Source organism: Opisthocomus hoazin, chromosome 8 (assembly GCF_030867145.1).
Source record: "Opisthocomus hoazin isolate bOpiHoa1 chromosome 8, bOpiHoa1.hap1, whole genome shotgun sequence".
Classification (NCBI taxonomy): Eukaryota; Metazoa; Chordata; class Aves; order Opisthocomiformes; family Opisthocomidae; genus Opisthocomus; species Opisthocomus hoazin.
Window position 1 is genome coordinate 33064090 of NC_134421.1, and position 20089 is coordinate 33084178.

The window sequence follows — 20089 nt, forward strand, 5'->3', positions numbered from 1 at the left end:
CTTCAGATCTAAATCATATCTATCTTCAACAGTTTAAATTTCCTACAATGATCAAAAAACTTAGCTGAGCTGGTCTTACACGTCCCAAGGAGGGAGGCTGGGGAAGGGTCCAGAGATGCTGTGGAGCTCTCTGCCCCCAGACAGGCCTGGGGTCCTCCAACAGCCCGGGGCTATGTACTACTCTGGGAGTTGTTCCAGGGCGTTGCCGGCGCAGACCACAACCTGCCTAAATTCCACGAGTGCTGTGAAGCAAAGCGGGGAGGTGAAAAGGAAGAGGGCCTCTCATGCGCAAAAGGTCCTTGCACACTGAGCTTTTTCGATGGGCCAGTGTGTGAATGCTTGTGCTTGCTTCCTATATTGCTTCTGCCCTAGCACAGTTTCCCTCAGACATTTCTGATCTCAGAGAAAGCAGTGCTACAGCTCAAGCTTTCTTTAATGAATGTTCTCCGTGCATGAAGCTTTATAGCTGTGTAGTTTTTGGTACAAAATGCTGTTTCCAAACTCCACTTATAATGAAGTTAGTTTAATGCAATTTCATGCTCTGATTGAAGACTTATCTCTTCAAATCCCATGTCATGTGTGATTCTCTTATTGCCCCTCAGGGCTCTTTTCATACAATTTTATATGGCTCTTTAAAGTTTTCTCATGATTCATCTGTGGCTATGGCATCCCTCCATAAAGACACCCACATTTCTCGACTTACTTATTTGTTGAGTGCTTTAGATCTAAACCATACCACAGAGTTGTTTCTCCCAGTCCGTACAAAATCTGTATTTCATGAGTGCAATTATTTTTAGGAACATTTTTAGATTCAGGGTGGATATTGCAAAACAAGCTAGTCAGACAGCCAACCTTCTAGACTTAGAAAAAAGAGTATTACTCCAGAAAGGAGCCCAGAAAGTCAAACTCAGGTATAGAGCCACTCACAAAAATGGGAATGGTTGTGTCTGTTTAAATATAATTAGTGAAAGTGAATGGAGAGATTACAACATCACACCTTCATTAAAAGCTGGTTTAGAGAGCAGCTGTTGTTTTCAGTGTAGAGTAGATTTTTTTTTTTTGTGGATCCCACAAAAGCCAGGCTCTAAGTTACATCTTTTTGTCACCATCTACAGGTGTGTTATATACTAACACTCCCCATTTTTTTTCCAGTACAGACAGCAGAATTGAAGAATGTGAACTGACAGTGAAGACTGAAAAATGGGCTTGGGCCAAGGAGGCTTCATAAATCAGTTCAGTCCAGCATGTCCTTAATCTCTCACATTTAAATCCTTTGTGCTCACCTGCAAAGTAAAGCTTTTTTTTCATATGACGAACCCAGGGGAACCGCTGTCTGTCTCTCATCCCTCCAAGGACTGCTGTATGGGGCTTTTCCAGAAAACGGGCTGATAGCAAAAACAGAGCAATGATACCTTTATTTTCCCCTCTGGATTCCTAGTTTGAGGAGCACAAGTGAAAACAAACAAGACATAAAACAAAACTAATAAAACAGGTTTATTGCCTTGTCTTCTGGGATGAATCTAGCTCCTGTTGGTGGGACGTATCTTGCATCTGACGCCAGAACCATGATTGCTGTACTGGGGTTCACAACATTTTTGGAAAGCTGCACAGCAGGGCATTTTGTGCACCACAGTGCTCAGGTTCCCAGGGTCCAGATTTGTTGAGGAAGAGGAGAAGGATCTGAAGTAGACAACAAGAGGGAGAAAATGGTGGCAGGCTCCTTACCCCCCCTGTGCCGGGATAGCATGGACCCATCCCTTTATGCCAGTTGAATGTCTGGAGTGGGACAGCAAACACAACGGAATGAATGCTGCCAATAATCAGTGGGCAACGAAAGAGCAAGCTCTGTAACTTAAAGGCATTAAGAAAAGCAGTCATTTCCACCTCTTAAAAGCAGGTCTGTAAAATGTTTTTGCACTCACTTCTCCTTCTCTTGAAACTATGACTTTCGCAGCATTATCTGTTTACTTTCGAGGCGTAGGACAAGACTAACCAGACTGCAGAAAAGTATGAATCACAAAGACTCAATAAGAGTCTGGAGACTCCGTGGTGACGCCTGGTAGTGCTTCCCCAATACTCTGGTTAATATTTACCTGTGGTATAGGAACTATTTAAATAGTTGTCGATGCCTTGGTCACAATTTTTGCTTTCAGTAGCGGAGCACGGTGTATTTGTAGTAGTTCGAGAGGTTTTCTAAAGAGCAGGAACAACCTTTATACCAAGGTCAAACTGTTAGAAAAGCTTATACAGTGCTTGTTTTTATCTCAGCTTGTTGAAAATGGCGGGCGTAAGCAGCTGCATGAAGTACTCCATGTTCATCTTCAACTTCATATTTTGGGTAAGTTGATGTTTAAATTGTTATTAGTGACGTATAAAATGTGTTCATCATTATCTGAATGATGTAGTTGAAGGAATTGTAGAGAGAATAGAGCATAAGTGGAACCAGAGTAGGATTCTAAATCAGGGAGGGGAGAACATGTTTAATTTTTGCCCTTCCCTTTATCTTTTTCCTTCAAAAGAACTTTCTCTCTGCATTCAAAAGTAGACCAGCTGTGAGTCTGTCTCCCTGTCCATATTGTGCCCCTCGTGTCAAGGGACATCACTCATTTCAGTCAGAAGATAACAGACTCTCCACTTACAATGCATCTTTCTCTTGCTTTTATTGTCTGATGCTTGCATTCAAATGGCACAATCCTGAAAATGTAGTTGCAACAGAAGATATAGAAAATTCACTTGTATTTTTAGCCTCCTACTTGATCAATGGTTTTCATATCATTCTCTGTGGTTCTTTGCTTTATGTTCAGTGTCATAATTAGTCTCTGCTGGCGGAAAGTAAATGTGTATAAAATGGTGTGGGCTGGCAGTTCTGATAATAGCCGTATCAAGGCAGATACAGCATGGGGCAGCAGGCTGGTTTCTGGGTGTCGTTTGAACTGTATTTGGCTGTTCATTACATCTCAGCTGGTTTGCAAGAATTTCAGGTCCTGGAAGCTCTGGAAAAGTTTGAGCTAAAGAACATTTCTCTCAAGGTTCAACCTCACTGTCAGCTTTCCCGAGAGAGATTTGTCAGGTTCACCAGAGGTTCACTGAAACCAGAAGTGAAACTACGAGCCACGCTATGGGCTTTGTCTCAAGGGATTTTTTTCGAGTGAAAAGGTGATACCTTTCAAAAGGGACCACAAACAGTAGCCTTGGAAAATTTGTGGCTAGCCAAAATGAGAAGAATTAGTAAAATTCTTTCATCACTTGTGGACCTCACAAGGAAATTCCTAACCAGCCAGTGATGGTTTGGACTGCTTCCCCCCTCTCCTTCCTCCACCTCCATCAAGGCAGACTGAAGATATGCGACATCTGTGTTGAAGTTTTTCTGCAATGGTATTTAAAAAGTCCATAAGTTTCTGACCTGGAATTCCTTCCCTTGAGGAATTTTTTCCTGTCCATATTCATCTGTATTTAGTATAAGAGAAAACATAGGCAAATGTCTCAGACTGCCATTAGAAAATCTCCAAACTACTTCGGAAGCAAACAGGTGAATAATGCCCCACACATAAGCCTTAAGTGATAGATAGCATGGGTTTCCTAGGAAAAAATAGGATCTGATGCTCGAAAAGGATCCTGGATGGATCCTTCTGAAAGCTCAGAAAACAAGCAGGTGTGGAACAAAATTCCCAAACCTATCTTTATGCCAAAGGTAGGAAAATCTATAGTCCATTCTGGGGAAGATTATGCTGAGAGCATTTGCTGTGCATGTGACTGCCTAGATGGGATAGAGGAGGAGAGGAAAGCAGCTATAGTTATTTGTTTTAGAGGAAGTCATTTAGTACTACCAAGGCAGGGAAGAACAGACGTGGTGCAAACAAGAATATGGGCCAATGGACTACAATGAAGCTGAATTCTTTGATTCACATTCCTCTCTCTAATTCCTGGAAATCATTAAATTACTGTTGTAAAGTACAGAGAAAGGTGATGTCTTTACAGTCACTGGACCCACTGCTGCTCTCCCTGGTGCACAAGGCTGTTGGCAAGTAGAAAATTAAACCGATAGTGGGAAATGAAGGTGACTTTAACCTTAACTAGATAAGAGCAACGGCTGCGTATTTACCTGACGTCCTTTCATTTCAAGCCCTTTGCAATCTCTCTGGGAGTGGCCCCTCTTAGGGGACTCAGGAATGGGCTTTCCAGCCGTCTGATACTTTTTTCTAAGCAGCTCTTACAGCATAGCACTAAGCGTGTAAGCCTTGGAATAGTCCAAGCTACTTCTGCAAAGTGGCTCTGGCTTCACTACACGACGCATGCCCCCTGGGAATCTACAGCCCCGTGAGCCCCACGCTGGGCTCCAGCGCGTCCACAGAGTTTTGCGTCCTGCCAGTTTGGCGAAAGAAACCTGAGCATGAGCTTTTGAAGACCTGTTCTTTGGACCTGGGTGCCTATATGGAGCTTTCAGTAGTCCTCAAGTTAATCTTAAATTAGCTTAAAAATCCTTAAATTCGAGTGAAATCTTCGTGTTTTGTTTCTGTTTATTTTCATAACATACATACTGTACAACACACAAAGAAAAGTTGTGAAATAACAACTCAAAATGGTCTATTCCCAAAGAGTCCAAGTTGAATATTTTTAACTTAAGACTAACTAAGGGGCAAGAGGGAACTGCACAGACAGTGGAAGCAGGGACAGGTATCTTGGAAGAGTATAGGGATGCTGCCCAGTGGTGTAGGGATGAGGTCAGGAGGGCCAAGGCGCGGCTGGAGCTGAACTTGGCGAGGGATGCAAAGACCAAGAAGAAAGGCTTCTACAGGTGTGTCAGCCAGAAGAAGGAGGTTAAAGAAAGCGTGCCACCCCTGATGAGCAAGAATTACAAACTCGCATCAACAGATGAGGAGAAGGCTGAGGTACTCAACAACTTCTTTGCCTCAGTCTTCACTGGCAACCTCTCTCCTCGCCCCTCCCCAGCTGATGGACTGCAAGATGGGGTCCAGGCGGGATAAGGCCTTCCCACTTTAAGGGAAGATCAGGTTTGTAACCACCTGAGGAACCCGAACATACAGAAGTCTATGGGACCTGACGAGATGCATCGCAGAGTCCTGAAGGAATTGGCTGATGTTGTTGCCAAGCCACTCTCCATGATGTTTGACAGGTCATCTCAGTCAGGCAAAGTCCCTGGTGACTGGAAGAAGGGAAACATTGTGCCCATATTTGAAAAGGGTAGGAAGGAGGACCCTGGGAACTGCTGACCTGTCAGCCTCACCTCTGTGTCTGGAAGATCATGGAGCAAATCCTCCTAGAAGCTGTGCTAAGGCACATGGAGGACAGGGAGGCGATTCGAGACAGCCAGCATGGCTTCACCAAAGGCAAGTCCTACCTGACCAACCCAGTGGCTTTCTATGAAGGTGTGACTAGACCAGTGGACAAGGGAAGAGCTACGGATGTGATCTATCTGGACTTCTGTAAAACCCTCGACACAGTCCCTCACAATATCCTTCTCTCTAAATTGGAGAAACATGGATTTGATGGGTGGACTGTTCGGTGGCTCAGGAATTGGTTGGAAGCTCACAGCCAGAGAGTAGTGGTCCACGGCTCAATGTCCAAATGGATGCCAGTGACAAGTGGTGTCCCTCGGGCGTCTGTACTGGGACCGGTGCTGTTTAATATTTTCATCAATGACTTCGTGTGATCGAGTGCACCCTCAGCAAGTTTGCAGACGACACCAAGCTGAGTGGTGCAGCTGACACACCAGAAGGACAGGATGCCATCCAGAGTGACCTGGGAAATACTAAGAAATGGGCCTGTGTGAACCTCATGAGGTTCAGCAAGGCCAAGTGCAAAGTCCTGCATCTGGATCAGGCAACCCCTGCTATCAATACAGGCTGGAGGATGAAGGGATTGAGAGTAGCCCTGCCGAGAAGGACTTGGGGGTACCGGTGGATGAAAAGCTTGGCCAGCACCTCGAGGGAGGGGATTGTGCCCCTCTGCTCCGCTCTGGTGAGACCCCACCTGGAGTGCTGCATCCAGCTCTGGAGTCCTCAGCACAAGAAGGACATGGAGCTGTTGGAGCGGGTCCAGAGGAGGGCCACAAAGATGATCCAAAGGCTGGAGCACCTCTCCTATGAGGAAAGACTGGGCGAGTTGGGTCTGTTCAGCCTGGAAAGAGAAGGCTGCGGGGAGAACTTACAGCAGCCTTTCAGTACCTGAAGCAGCCCTGTAGGAAAGATGGGGAAAACATTTTCAGTAAGGCTTGTTGCGATAGGACAAGGAGCAATGGCTTTAAACTAAGAGAGGGTAGATTTAGACTGGATATAAGGAAGAAATTTTTTACGGTAAAGGTGGTGAAACACTGGAACAGGTTGCCCAGAGAGGTAGTGGAGGTCCCATCCCAGGAAACATTCAAGGCCAGGTTGGCCAGGGCTCTGAGCAACCTGGTCTAGTTGAAGACATCCCTGCTCACTGCAGGAGGGTTGGGCTAGATGACCTCTAAAGGTCCCTTCTATTCCAAAGCATTCTGTAATTCTATGATTCTATTCTGAGTTTGCAAGATATCCAATCTCACCTGCTGCCGCTTCTGCTACTCCACATCATGCAAAATTGTACAATTACCATGTTTTGCACTAAATACTGACATCTGATTCTCGTTTGAGGCAATCCGGATAACAACAGAGCAACCTTTGATTAGTTGTTGATTCCGGACTTGTGGTGCCCTCTACAACCAAAGTGGCCCTGTCCCTCTACCTTATATCTGAACACCTCGTTTCCTGAAAGTAGCAACTCAAACTTAGCAGGTATGCTGAGCCATAGACCACATCCTGTGTAAGACCTTCCTAGCACTGGTAATTTCAGGTTTCTCAAGGAAGCATTCCAGGTGAATGTTTTCCTGAACAGGAACAAACGTGTAGAAACCTCCTCCTGTTACCCTCAAACTGGTTGCTTAAAAGGTGTGTGCCAGTGGGGGGAATTCCACATAGGTTTGGTGTTCCTTTGTCTGAGAAGTGCAGATTCTTGATATACTACTGGTCCAGAGTCATGGTAGGCTCATCTGAGGGGATAATAATTTAGCTAGGCTGTATTTCTTCATCACACCAAGACTGAAGGGCTCGAGAAGAGAAGGATCGACTGAATTTGAGGGACAATAGTTCTGTTCCTGGTCAGTTTATGAGACCATGATGATGTCACTGATTCTTGGTCACAGCAAGGTTGAGGCAAAACTGCAATAGCTATGTAGTTTTGGGAAAATGGGTGAGGACCTTTTCAAAGAAGCTCTTTTTATTCCATTGGAAACTACTGTTTCATTAAAAAAGAAATTTCCAGAAATTAAAGTTTCTTTTGTCAAAACTTGATCTTAAGAAAACTTAATAATTAGGAAGGTGTATTCTAGCAAACTTGAAATGTTTGACTTGGATTCTTTGGGAACAGACCATTTTGATTTGTTACTTCAAAACTTTTCTTTGTGTGTTGTACACTTTGTATGTTATGAAAATAAACAGAATTAAACAGGAAGATTTTACTCTAATGGAGCATTTTTTATCAGCCTAAATGAACTATATTGTTATGATTAAAACAGCTACACCTTACTAAAAATTTTTATTTACAAATCACAGAAGCCAGAATGTTCAGGGTAGGAAGGGACCTCTGTGGGTCATCTAGTCCAACCCCCCTGCCAAAGCAGGGTCACCTACAGCAGGCTGCACAGTACCTTCATTTTTGAATGAATGAAATAAATTGTTACCATTCCCATCTGACTGGTAAGTTCCTGTACATTCAGCTATATTTACTTCTACTACTGTGCTGTATTTTGATGGAGGTCCTATGTAACAAATTAGGCAGTGAACCAAATCCTGTTTGGATTTGTAGCAATAGCTGCTTCAGTGGAAATGTTCACATTTGTGAGCCCATGTTGCCTGGTGCAACATGGCTCGCATAATGCTGCTGAACAAGACCCAATCATACAGTCATACGATACCATACGTTTCTAGGCAGATTCAGTAGGTTTCAGAAGCTTTCAGCGGGGAGTTCTAGTTAAACTTGATAACATGGTATAGCTGTCATCGATTGTACAACTTTCCTTTTCATGTTTAAAATGTACTTACAGGAGCTATACATAGAGCATGAAAATGTGTGGGACTTATGTCTGAATGCTGGCTCTGTTCCATATTAAATAATCTGCTAAAGTTGTTATGGTCTTTGATGCTCAATATTATATGAAACTTTTTGACAGGAAAGTATTTTTTTCAGAAAAATTATCTAAAACATATAAAAATAGCTTTTTTAATTTTGAAAGGTTAGGAATGCCCCAGTCTTCATGGGAAGCTCATAGCAACATTTCAGGCCATTTATACTTGAGTGTTAATGACACATAGGAAGATAATTCTAAATCTGACTAGTCTCCGTTCCTCAGTGATCTCTCTTTCATACCAGTCATCTCAGTAGGTGCAATCTGTACACCTGATTAGCCTCTTAATTACCTGTTTTCAATGCTTAATAAAGATAAATTCTGTGTAAGAATCATCAAGAAGAAGGTTAGGAATAGAGTGAGTGGCACATAGTGGGATTGTACCTCAACAATCAATGAAACAGGAGCACAACTAGTGATTAGGGAACGTGTGTGGACCTGGGATTCACCTGCCCTGACTTCAATTCCTTAAAGCAAGTCACCCCAGTCTAATTTTCACATGTACAAGACCAAGTTGTTTTCTGTAAAAAGGTAATGGAATTAATAGCTCTAGGCATTCTATAGGAAGAGTATTCTAAGGATTTGAGATGGCCAGATATAGTTGCAAAGAAACAGCAGAAAGACTTTATTTAGAACATTTCCTGATGGTTTTACTGTAGCAAATATCTCTTTAGATGTACATCCTGAATAATTCTAGAAACAACATTTATACAACATCCCCTAACAAAATCTCATATGCTTCCATTACACGAGACAATGTTCTTTACAGCCATGTTGTATACATACAATAGCAATTTATATTCCTCTCTAATCTGACAGAATTTCTGTGTGCTTCCCAACCACAAGTATAAATCATGTGGAGTCCTCTGAGGTAGAAGCATCAGGGATTTGGTGCATAACTGAAGATTTAACTACCCTTATGAAGTTTCCTGGATATGAACCAATACGCTATGCTCCAAAAATTTATGTTTCTTTCACTTTGCCAGACAAATGATTCCAGAATTTTGGCCAGCATCTGGTGCAATTTGGATGCTGAAAGTTAATCTAAAACTGGTGATCTTTCTAAATGTTCTTTATTTTCTCCTGCAGGTGTGTGGTTCCGTGATTTTGGGAGTCTCTGTATGGATACGTGTTAGCAAAGCTGCTCAGCAGGTAAATGTATGCAGTCATACCAGAACCACGTAAAATGTGGAAGCTACTGCATACACTTTCATTTCCCACTTTCATTTCCATAAATTTGTTATGTTTTTGTTGTGGTGGTTTGTGTGGGTAAAGATTAATGCATTTTATGATGTTTAAGATTAAACAAGGTGGACAGGCAGTCAGATAAAGTGAATGATGTAAGCACAGATATGTGACTACAAGAAGTTTCTTGTAGTGTTATTGAAGCAGGTTCTTGCAGATGCACACTGATTTCTGTTGGAAAACATGGGTCTCTCTCTCCACTAGTGAAAACTAATGATGGTTTTATTATTTATTTCAGTGTTAGAGAGATAAATGAGGAGCCATGTGGCTCCTAGACTTTTCAGTGTCTTTCACTATTAGAATAGTGTAGTCATACATGTTCCTAGGTTTACTTCTGTATGTTTGTGGGGAATATTTTTACCTTTCTCGCTGTCTTCAATAACACAATTCTTATTTCCCCACTAACTACAACTTTGAAAGGGAACAAGGATTTTTCCCTTCTATTTTCAGAGGCTGCTTAAAAACACCTTATCCTTTTTCCCTCATATTTATATAGAAAGAGTTTCAGAGACTCAAAAATCTTTATTTAGAATTAAAATGTCCTAACAGCCCTTCCAGAGAGGAGAAGAAAGTCCCTGACTTCTCGTCCTGGATTTTGTCTGGGTTATTAAATTACTTCAGACTTCATGACTTTCTTCTGCAAAGGTAAGGAAAGTACAATTTTGAGGAGCCTATGATCTTGCCCACGTGCAGCAGAGGCTGGTTCTTTTGGTGCAAAGGCCCTTTGGTCCTGTGGGCCCTGCCAACCTCTTGCCAAGCGTGCTCCGAGTGGCACTGGCCTCTGACTCGCACCATGTTTTCTGCCACCCTTCAGTGAAGCTGATTTCGCAGCTCATAGGTGCTTCTCTGAAAGGCACTGCACAGTCTTTGTATGTTGGTGCTTTTTTATACTAACAGGGAGAACAGTCTGACTCTAAGGTTTAAGCAGTATATTTCTTCTTGTGAATTTGGGCCATAGAAATGTAAATGGATTTGAAAATTTAGTTTGCAAACTTCTATTTCTAAAAAGACTTTCTGGCCATAGAAGTGAAAAATGGCCAGGTGTGACACGGAAGCATTTTTTTCAGCTTTCAGATTGAGCCTTTGATATAGACTAAGTTGCAAATCTTCAGATTGCTCCTCTACTGCTCTACTGCAGTCTGTCAGTTAAGAACAATAATTCCCATCTGGAAGTAAAACGATGGTGGAGGTAAGAAGATAGGTTTATATATTTCTTGCCATTTGTTCTGGTGACACTGTTACCCTTAGCCCATCCCAGATGTCTCATGTCTAGACGGCAGAGGATGGGTTCAACAGAACTCAGTTCATGACGATGTTGTGCCATGGGGTAAATTAGGTCACGGTTGGAGAGCTCTGCCGTTCTCTGCTATGGAAGAGGAAACTTGATAATCTTGACTCCTCAACCAACATTTTACAAGAAGCTAAAATTGCCGTACTTGCTAGGTGACCATCTCTAGTATAAGGGCTCAGATGGTACAATGGAGCTTGGAAAAACATAACCATTATTATCCTTTCTTGTTTTTTGAGAGGTTTCCTATTCAGAAAAGCATACGGATGCATGCATCCCAAACTGGTTTCCTGAAGTGACACATAGTACTCCCTAAAAACTGTGAATTAATAGTAGGAACCAAAATTGAAAGCGTTTTGTTACATTTTTGCCTCTAGGCAGGTAAAGTTCCCATTCAAAACCCACGCATGTTTCGCCTGAGCAGTAGTTGAACAGACCATAAGGATTCTGGCTGTAGATGAATAGAGCTTTCTAAGAATAAATAACAGGAGGTTCAGTCCAACTTGGAAGAGGAAAGAACAACACGTTCTTCAAATTATACTTGTCTATATACCTTTGCAATTTCCATCACAAGATAAATGTGACAACTTCCAGACATTTTTTGCTAACCTTGGCACCAGTCACACTGGAAAATATTCTTTGAACATTTTTCTCTATTTTGGCCTTTGGCCTTAGTCAGTCCTCTGGGAACAGAATAATTTGATATTTAATAATTTTGAGGTATATGAATTGTTTAGTTGAATGTCCCACACATCAAAATACAGGCCACATCTCTGAGGGTAATGTTAGAGATCATGCCTAAAAAAAAAGGATAAGAAAGCTGCTTTGGATAATGCATCTAACTGTTTCTCTAGTACATCCACCGTCACTCTGAGAAATGTTCTCTCAGGAACAGCCACAGAGTATGTTCCCGGCCTTCTAATGACAAACAGAGGTTTTGTTTCTTCAACATCTGGTTAACGTAGGAGAGATTTAAAGATAATCAATTTTGCTACGTCCAGTAAAAAGCAAAGATCCATTGACGCAAAACTAACTGAAAGCCACTTGAAAGACAGCAGATCTTTATTTACCCTGTAAAGTTAACTTTCATCTTGTGCAGAGACAAAGACTGTGAAAAGCCAGGTTCTACTGAGCTCCCCCAAAAAACGTTTATGAAGGGGGCATTAGAGATTTGTTTGCTTATGGATCAGACTTTGTCCACGGTTGCTAATCAGTATATTTATTAGTTACAAAAGAATTCTCTTGTTTTGGAGGATACAGATGTTTTTAGGAGGAGCTTCCTGCAGCTGAAAGATGTTTTTCCCTTCTCTTTTCAGGAGTTGGAGATAGACAGCAGCCTGTTTGCAGGTGTTGATCTGCTGATAGCTGTGGGCTCCGTCATTATGGTCCTTGGGTTTCTGGGATGCTGTGGTGCCATAAAGGAGAGTCGGTGCATGCTGATGTTGGTAGGAGAGAAGAACATTTGGCTACCTTTAACAGGCCACAACTGCTTTTAATGGATGAGGTCTTTGCGAGTAGTATCAAATGAGGATAGGGGCCGTTTTGTTTAACAAAATGCTTGACTATGATCATGTGTTTTCATCACTTAGCTTGTGCTTGAGCTTCTTCTGAATTCTAGTGCAGAAAAAATGGATGGTCTCATCAACAAGAAGATGACGTCCAGAGAGTCCCAAGCATGTCACTAGCTTTTTTTCTGTCCAACCACCACCGAAGTTCCCTCCACCAGCTCTCTCCCACTACCTAACCCTATTAATTTCACAAAGTCCCAGCTGCTCCCTTTGCTCGTCCTCCTAGAATGTTCTCCCTGTCCTCCCGTCCAACACCTCCTACGTATACGCTGCCTGCCCATCATGCCACTACTGTGGTGTGCACTTCATTTTCATCACCACTGAGCACACTCTGTCTCGAGCACCCCTTTGCTCATCACCAGAGAAGAAATAACTGGAGCAGCTCTTGACTGGAACTTCAGTTCATTCTACCTACATGGTTATTCAAGCACCTGAAAGTTTAGCATTCACTTAGAAGAAATTATATCATGTTGGTCAAAAATACTATAGTTTTCTCTTGCTTTTGTTTTCTTCCTAGTTTTTTATTGGGCTGCTTCTGATCCTGATCCTTCAGGTCACAGGAGGTATTTTAGGAGCAGTGTACAGATCTCAGGTACAGTATTGTTTTGCATTTTCATTGATATCTTCCCAGAGTTCTGTTTCTACCCTGAAAACTAATAAAATATTTGGACTTGCAGATTGAAACATCTCTTAACAAGACTCTCGTGACAAGTGTGAATTCACTGCAAAGCTCTACAGAAGAATCCAAAGCATTTAAAGAGTCGTTCCAAAAGTTTGAGAGAAAGGTAATTAAAATGTAATGAAGGGCAGGGGTTGTTGCTATCTGTTCCATCTCTAGCATTTGTCTATGCTTCGTTTTATGGCTACTCTGCCATAGACTTGAATTTCATTCCCTGGGCATGAGGAAAGGTCTCAAATATAAGTTAAAACACTGCACAAGGAGCTTCTGCTGTCTTGTCATGACGTGGGTTTTCTGTGATGATTTCTCTGGGCTGTAGTGTCTAACATCAATGGAGCAGGAACACAACACACAAGTGAGACTGACAGTTAGCTAAGCTCTTTTGTGAGCAGGCTGCATGCTCCTTTGTTACAGCTTTCCCTTCTGAAGGGACATTGCTCCTTCAGTGTATGCCAGCTAAGAACAATCCGGCAGTCTTAAGACAGGATTACTCCAGCGATCAGGGAAATTTCAGGAGCATATTTCACTTGGAGCATCCTGTTGCTGTGAACTCATTAAATTCCATAGTTTACTGTGTAAGAAGGGGGAAGAAAATATGATAAAAGGGATGTCTGTTTTCACTGTGCTTATACCTAGCCTGTCTTCCCACACCTGCGGGATCCCAGAGGGTGGATGCTTAGTGCCAGCTTGCTCCTGTGTATCACACAGAGGGTATCACCCTTCAATCCCACTGATACCAATGATGGTGCAGACCCCTGCCCCTCCCACTAGCACCTGTGTCTGTACATTGACAGAGAGCCTGCTGTTAATTTTTTTTTAGTCCCTAATGGGTGATGACTTTGATGAGTAGGCTTAAAGAATTCCTGTATTTTTAAAGGCCACTGGGGTGAAAGAAAGGAAGCAAGAAATGATATTTGAGTGGCTTATATTACTTCCACTTCTTCCCCATTCCACCACCAGCCCTTATTCCTCTGCTTCTGAGCCAGTTTATTTCTTCTGATATAATAAGCATCTCCCCAGAGAGATGATTGAAGGGTGAGCAAAATGAAAAATCCCATAATTACTGTATTAATTTTTAAATAGACCAAGATGGCCTTATTATGTCCCACAGCCTTTGCTTTTATACAAAATTATGTGACCATATCCAGCTGCTTTTTAAAAGAGGGAGGACCTCAAATCCAAGTCTGCACCCCTGAGCTTTAGTGGCTTGAATGAAGTGGAACATGAAGTGAAACTGCACCTGGTTTAGGTTTCACAAACCCCAAATGGAGCCCTGGCCTCCTCAGTCCACTTCTAATTTAAAAGGCTAACCATCATTCAGGGTGGTTATTTTTCTAGATTTCAGAGTTTTATGTGCCTGAATTTTAGTTGTTCAGCCTGGCTTTTCAAGATGTGAAATATAGATGTTACCAGAGCTGCAATTTACCTTCTGCAAGTATATTCTGCAGAAAGAAGACTTTATTCTCAAAAAATACTATACCCAGTGTTATTCTATGTTCCTGTTCCATTCTGGCACTGACAATTACTAGCTTTATAGTGTGTTTATGTTTTTTGTGCACTATATACTGAAAATCTGGTGTTTTTTTTCCTTTTTTTGTTTCTTTTTTTAAACTTGTGAACTTACATTCTTATAACTGGTATGGAAATGTAAAGGGTGTTTGAGACATACATACCAATTTGGGAAAACTTCCACATGGGAAAAGATGAAAGGAAATTTGTCCTTCCTTGTTCCTCTCAGCTCCCTCCCCTACTCTACTCAAACTGCAAATTACCACTCTTTTCCTCATCTCCCCATTTCCTCCTTTCTTGCAGAATCAGTGCTGTGGTTTGCTGAATGGACCTGCAGACTGGGGAAAAAATTTTAATACTCCTCTTGGTGGCAATAAAATCTGTGAATGTGAAACAGAGAACCTATCAACAGATCTCTGCACCGTATTTCAAGGCAGATACATTTATAAAAGGGTAAGAAAAATCTAATATTCCACTCTTCTTTCCAAAAAGAGGTTTTAAGCCAAGGTTGTCTTTGGTGACTGGCATAGTCAGCAGTTCTGTATCTTTGGATACTTTTTTTTTACATGAAATGCGCTGCTGCTTCCTCTTCCTGGGATGCCTCTGTCTCAGCTGTGCAGTGCAGTACCCTTAGGACCTCAGCAGTCTGCTTGGTTACCATGGGTGAAAACTATTAGGGCTTCGGGGTCAGGGTATGCCTTTGGGTCAGAGTAGCACGTCTCATTCCTCCCTCAGAAGGTTATGTTCCCACCCAGGCTCATTCTGGTGGTAGGCATGTTGACTCAGAGGCTTTCGAAGGGCTAAAGGATATTGAAAAACAAACACATTAAATGCAAGACCTTTGGGGTTTTGTAGTCCTTTAAAAAAACCTCATGCTCATTTTGCAGAATCTGCTGGAAGGAAACCTCACATGTTGTAGGCTTCATGGTGGCATACTTAAATGTGATTTCCTACAACTACAACCTTTTGAAAACTTTGTGGTAGTTAATATAATAATAAGGCAAAAATGTCCGGTGGCAGGCAACAAGAAAGCATACTCAAATATTGGTAGGTGAGCAACAGAGAGCTTAGTTAATTAACTTCAAGATTTATCTGTCTCCTTACAAGGAAATTTGGACTGCATGCATGCAAAGAAAATTATGAAAAAAAGTGGAAAACTAACACAAAATAGCTGCATTTTTAGAATGCTGGTGGTACAAAATTTGCCAGTCAACACCTAGCACAAAGCAGATTTTAGCAAATGTCCAAATCTGGTTGCATACTTTTCTAAATGCATAGCTCCTTAGCCAGGTCCTGCCTGAATACTAATTTCCTCCCTGCGTAGTCCCACAGAAGCACATACCGTTTTAAAGCAAGGGAACAGTCTGGTTAAGTATAGGATGCCAGAACCCAATTTGGAAATAAGACGTATACAAAGAGGCTGTTTCGGCCACATTTTAATGTCTTATTGGCCTCAGGCAAACCCTCGAAGGATGCATGAGAAGCCATCAGTGAAATTACTGCAGGTGCAACATATCGCTCACAAGAACACACAGATTTCATTGCAGGGTTAGATGCTAGTAAAGACATTCAACTCTTGTGATCCAGGAAAAAAGATTTGAAATTCAGTGCAGTTCTGAGTCAGCTTAAATGAGAGGTCTCTTAGAAGGAGAAGACCCATGTGTTTACTGTGAGGGAGGAAATATGGTGAAAGAATATAACTATATTTGGGGGGAAGGTAGTTGTAGTGTTGGAACACTACCACAGTTTTGATGGATTTAAGCTGTACTTGGCTGTCCCTACAGTTTGCAAAAGGGGTATTGTCAATGCCTGAGGAAGATGTAGTCATTATAAGAATAGATGTATGCATTTATTAAAAAGGAGAGTATCTGTGCATAGAACTTCAGATATGATCACTCTCTTCCTCCCAGCCCCAGCCTAAGACCACCAAATGTTTGTCAAAATTATTTAAACTAGGTTTTATATCCAAATATTGATAGTTGAGCCCAATTCTAATAATAGGCTTTGAAGTTTCAAATCCAAAGATCAGATTAGTGGGAAACTGAAGTTCTTTTTCAGATCTGATCATTGCTGCATTGGCTCTTTCCTAACAGCAAATGATTAACAAGTGAAATTAAGAATAGATGCTTCTTTCCTTGTCAACTGAAAATCACGCAAACATTAAGCATTACAGCCGTATGTCTTCATTTGAAGTTGTATCATTTTATGGTCAGCTACTAAATTCGTCTTCATATTTGGGAACACAAAGACTAGATATCTTTTTCTGAGCACAAGTTACATATAGCCATGTTCTTTCTTAGCCACAAGCCAGAGTAAATTCAACCAGCCTTCATTTAACATGAAGAGAGAGAGAGTGAGAGGAGTTATTTTAGAGGATGCATTCCCGATAACCTTAGGATAATATTGCTTACTTATAATCAATAATTTTGTTTTATTTTTCAGCCTTGTGCAGATGTGATTGAGGAATACATGAAAGACCATCTGCTCATAATTATGGGAATCGCCTTTGGACTGGCTGTTGTTGAGGTACCAGTACACACCATTAAAATATTTAGTAGCTGACAAGCAATATGTTCTACTTGGAAATACACTGGGAATGGGATTAAAACACCTGGCTTGCTCAATTCATAGACAAGGGAAAACCACCTCTCACCTTAGCTATAATCTTACTGCTATTTCATATAAACAGTATATGGCTGCTGAGCTGGGAACTTCAGGTGAGATCAGACCACCCTGCTGCCGGTATGTGTGTATCACATGGCACTTTTTCTGCAAAGATTTGGCAGTCCTGGAGCCAGGCTGTGCCTTGACAGCGAGCCCTGTGGGCAGAGGGGTGTGCAGATACCCAGCCCCAGGGAGACACGAGGCAGAACAGCTGGCCTTTTCCTCTTCTTTCTCTGCTTAAACTTGAGAAAAAAGTTATCTCATAAGAAAACTTAGCCCCTAAACTGCGTATTCTTATCACAGAGAAATTACGATATGAAATTATTATACCGAGGGCACAATTTAGCCATCAGAATGGGGTATGAATGTGCCTGATGCACACCTGTGCTGGTCTACATATTTGTGTGTCTAAAAAAACCAGAGTATGTGAGCTCTTTGTTTCAATCGCTTCATCATACACTGAAGAAAAACATGCAAAATTTTCTCTGGAGAGGAGGAAAAACAGTGAGGTTATCCTGTCAGCTACTTGATGAATGATAGTCTTCGATTAGAGGAAAATAACAAAGAAACAGGGGATTTCATCATGTTGCTTTCTTCGGTAATCTTCCTTCTTTTCACAATTCCTCTGTGGTCTGCCTCTTCCCCTGCCCCCCGCTGATGGATGTTTGAGGAGACAGCAGAAATGACGAAGATTGCTGTGCAGAGTTCAGTCTGTTATTCTGAGTGAAAACTTCTTAACATCATTGGCAGAGAATTGCTCCTTGTGGTAGAAGAGTGGGCAAGAGCCCCAACTCAAAAATACATTTCCAGGAAAATAATAGTAAGCAGGGATGAGTTACCCAGCTGCAGCACTGGGAGAGGACAGGACACTTACTTCTTCCTTGGCACAGGCTTCATGTTTTTGAAGGTGCTATATGTGGGGGGTCAGGTCTCTCACCTATAAGTAGACTTTAGGGGGAAAATAGGTGAAATACACCAATAATAAAAGACCTTTAAAAATATAATAGAAGTGTAAAATTGCATCTGTGTCCTGAAGGTAAGTTATAAGTCACTTTGCTCTAGTTACTGCAGTTACAGCCTTTAGTTCATCGGCTGTCAGTCTTCCCTGTTCTCCAGTTGGCATTTTCTGTGGTGGCTGCCTCTCCCAATCATAAAAGGATTAGAAAACAGCATGGATAAACAATATGACTCTCAACTGGTACAAACTGTCAGCTGGCAATTTACCCTTGATAAACATTTTGCCTTTCCAAAGATATGAACTTATTATGACTTCTCAAGTAACTGCGAATCAAAGGCCACCATCTCTCTGCTCTGCAGAAACCCAGACAAAAAGAAAGGGAAAAGGAAAAGCACTCTTCTCCAGCATTCCCTGCTCTGCCTGCTCCTTTATGCCACTTGTGGGCTGTTAATGGTTTCAGCTCATCTGATTAGTGGAAATGATACTGAAAAGAAGGACCTAGTTTCACTCGGGTTCAAGTGAAAATGCGGGCACGGTTCACCAAGGAAGCCCTGCTGGTTTATTCCAGCTGTCAGTTCATACCCTCCTCTTAGCCGTACCCGTGTGTTCTGTGTGCTTTCCACTGTCTCTTCCTTAAATAAATGAAGCATCATGGTGTTCATGCCTTCATAGAAGTCATTTGGATACCTTCCACTTTTGTGAAGCATCTCCACAGACTGGTTAATTTTAAATCCAGAAGGAAGCTTTCTGATATTCTGATCTCTCCAGCTGTCAGTCACAGGCTGTGGAATTTCACCCAGTAATTCCCACTACAGAAGGTGACCCTACTGAATTTCATATAACAAGCAACAGCTGCTTTAGTGGACTCAGCGTTTCTATTCCAAATCTATTACTAATGAGTATAAAAGATTTGTTGCATAATCATTTGCCACTCAAAACGGTGGGGTGTATGTATAGATGTATGCCTTTACACATATGTTTACGTAAAAGAGAGTGACAGTGGAAAAAAGGAGATTTCAAAGGGAAACAACCGTTAGAACACGCAATGGAATCAGAAAGTTCCTCCAACTTTCTTAGAAAATAAAAGATTGAATTTTATCTGGTTTTCTTGAACTTCTCAGTATCTGCTGCTCCATCGCAACTAACAACCGTGTTTTAAAACCCCAGAGTTACAGAGTTCCCCACTCATAGAGGCAATCCATATTTTAAACATATGAAAGTTTCCCATCCTGTCTGCAGTCTTACCTGTTGTACATACCGTTTTCATTAAAATGGCTGTATTCTACAGTCATGTTCTTTAAGAATCACTCTGGAAAAGATCTTCTGCATATCAGATTTAGCCTGCATATAAATCCAACACATTTGCAAACAAAATGTTCCCACTGTGTATCGGTTGTATCCTGGGATTTCCAGGACTGCCAAGTAATACCAGAAATGTCTTTGTATTCCAGATTCTTGGTTTGGGGTTTTCTATGAGCCTCTACTGCCAGATCCAGAGAAAATGAAACTGTGGAAGTGTCAGAACGATGTCACCAGCCAAATCAAAACCTTTGTAGATAGAGGGATATTTGGCTTGGTGCATGCAGATAAATATATGCATGTTCCAGGCAGCTGGTCTGATGAAAATGGCAGCCCTCGTGCACATGGATGCTTCACAATTTGCAAAACGACCTCCTTATACTTCATAAGTTTTAATGATGTGAATGTGAATTTTTATTTGCAATAAATGTCTTTGTTTATGTTTCCGAGAAGCTTATTTTGTCTGAGTATAGCCTTTAAGCCATGCTGAGATTCTGAGTTCACCATGCAGCGTGTCCACATGGGTGTCAGGCCGCCTGCAGCAGAGTCACCCTGCGCAGCTGCCGGCGGTCTTGTGGTGGCTGGCTGCGCCAGGGAACCGCATGCCCCCAGGCAGCTTTGCTGGTGGGACAGGGTGCTTTCATTGCAAGTGCAGCAGGTCAGTTTGGCACTTGACACCTTATACATGGTCAGGGTTTTGTTATTTGTGAGAAGCCCG

At 41.8% G+C, this 20089-nt stretch overlaps 1 protein-coding gene across 1 annotated transcript; it reads left to right on the forward strand.

Moving 5' to 3' along the window:
• The first annotated feature begins 1209 nt into the window (after positions 1 to 1209).
• TSPAN8 (tetraspanin 8) lies at positions 1210 to 19774 on the forward strand. Its single transcript, XM_075428668.1, has 9 exons — positions 1210 to 1897; positions 2269 to 2338; positions 9251 to 9313; positions 12011 to 12139; positions 12780 to 12854; positions 12940 to 13047; positions 14754 to 14903; positions 16893 to 16976; positions 19524 to 19774. Exons 2-9 carry the CDS (start codon positions 2279 to 2281, stop codon positions 19575 to 19577), a joined length of 723 nt encoding a protein of 240 aa, XP_075284783.1. The 5' UTR covers positions 1210 to 1897; positions 2269 to 2278; the 3' UTR covers positions 19578 to 19774.
• The last annotated feature ends 315 nt before the right edge of the window (positions 19775 to 20089 follow it).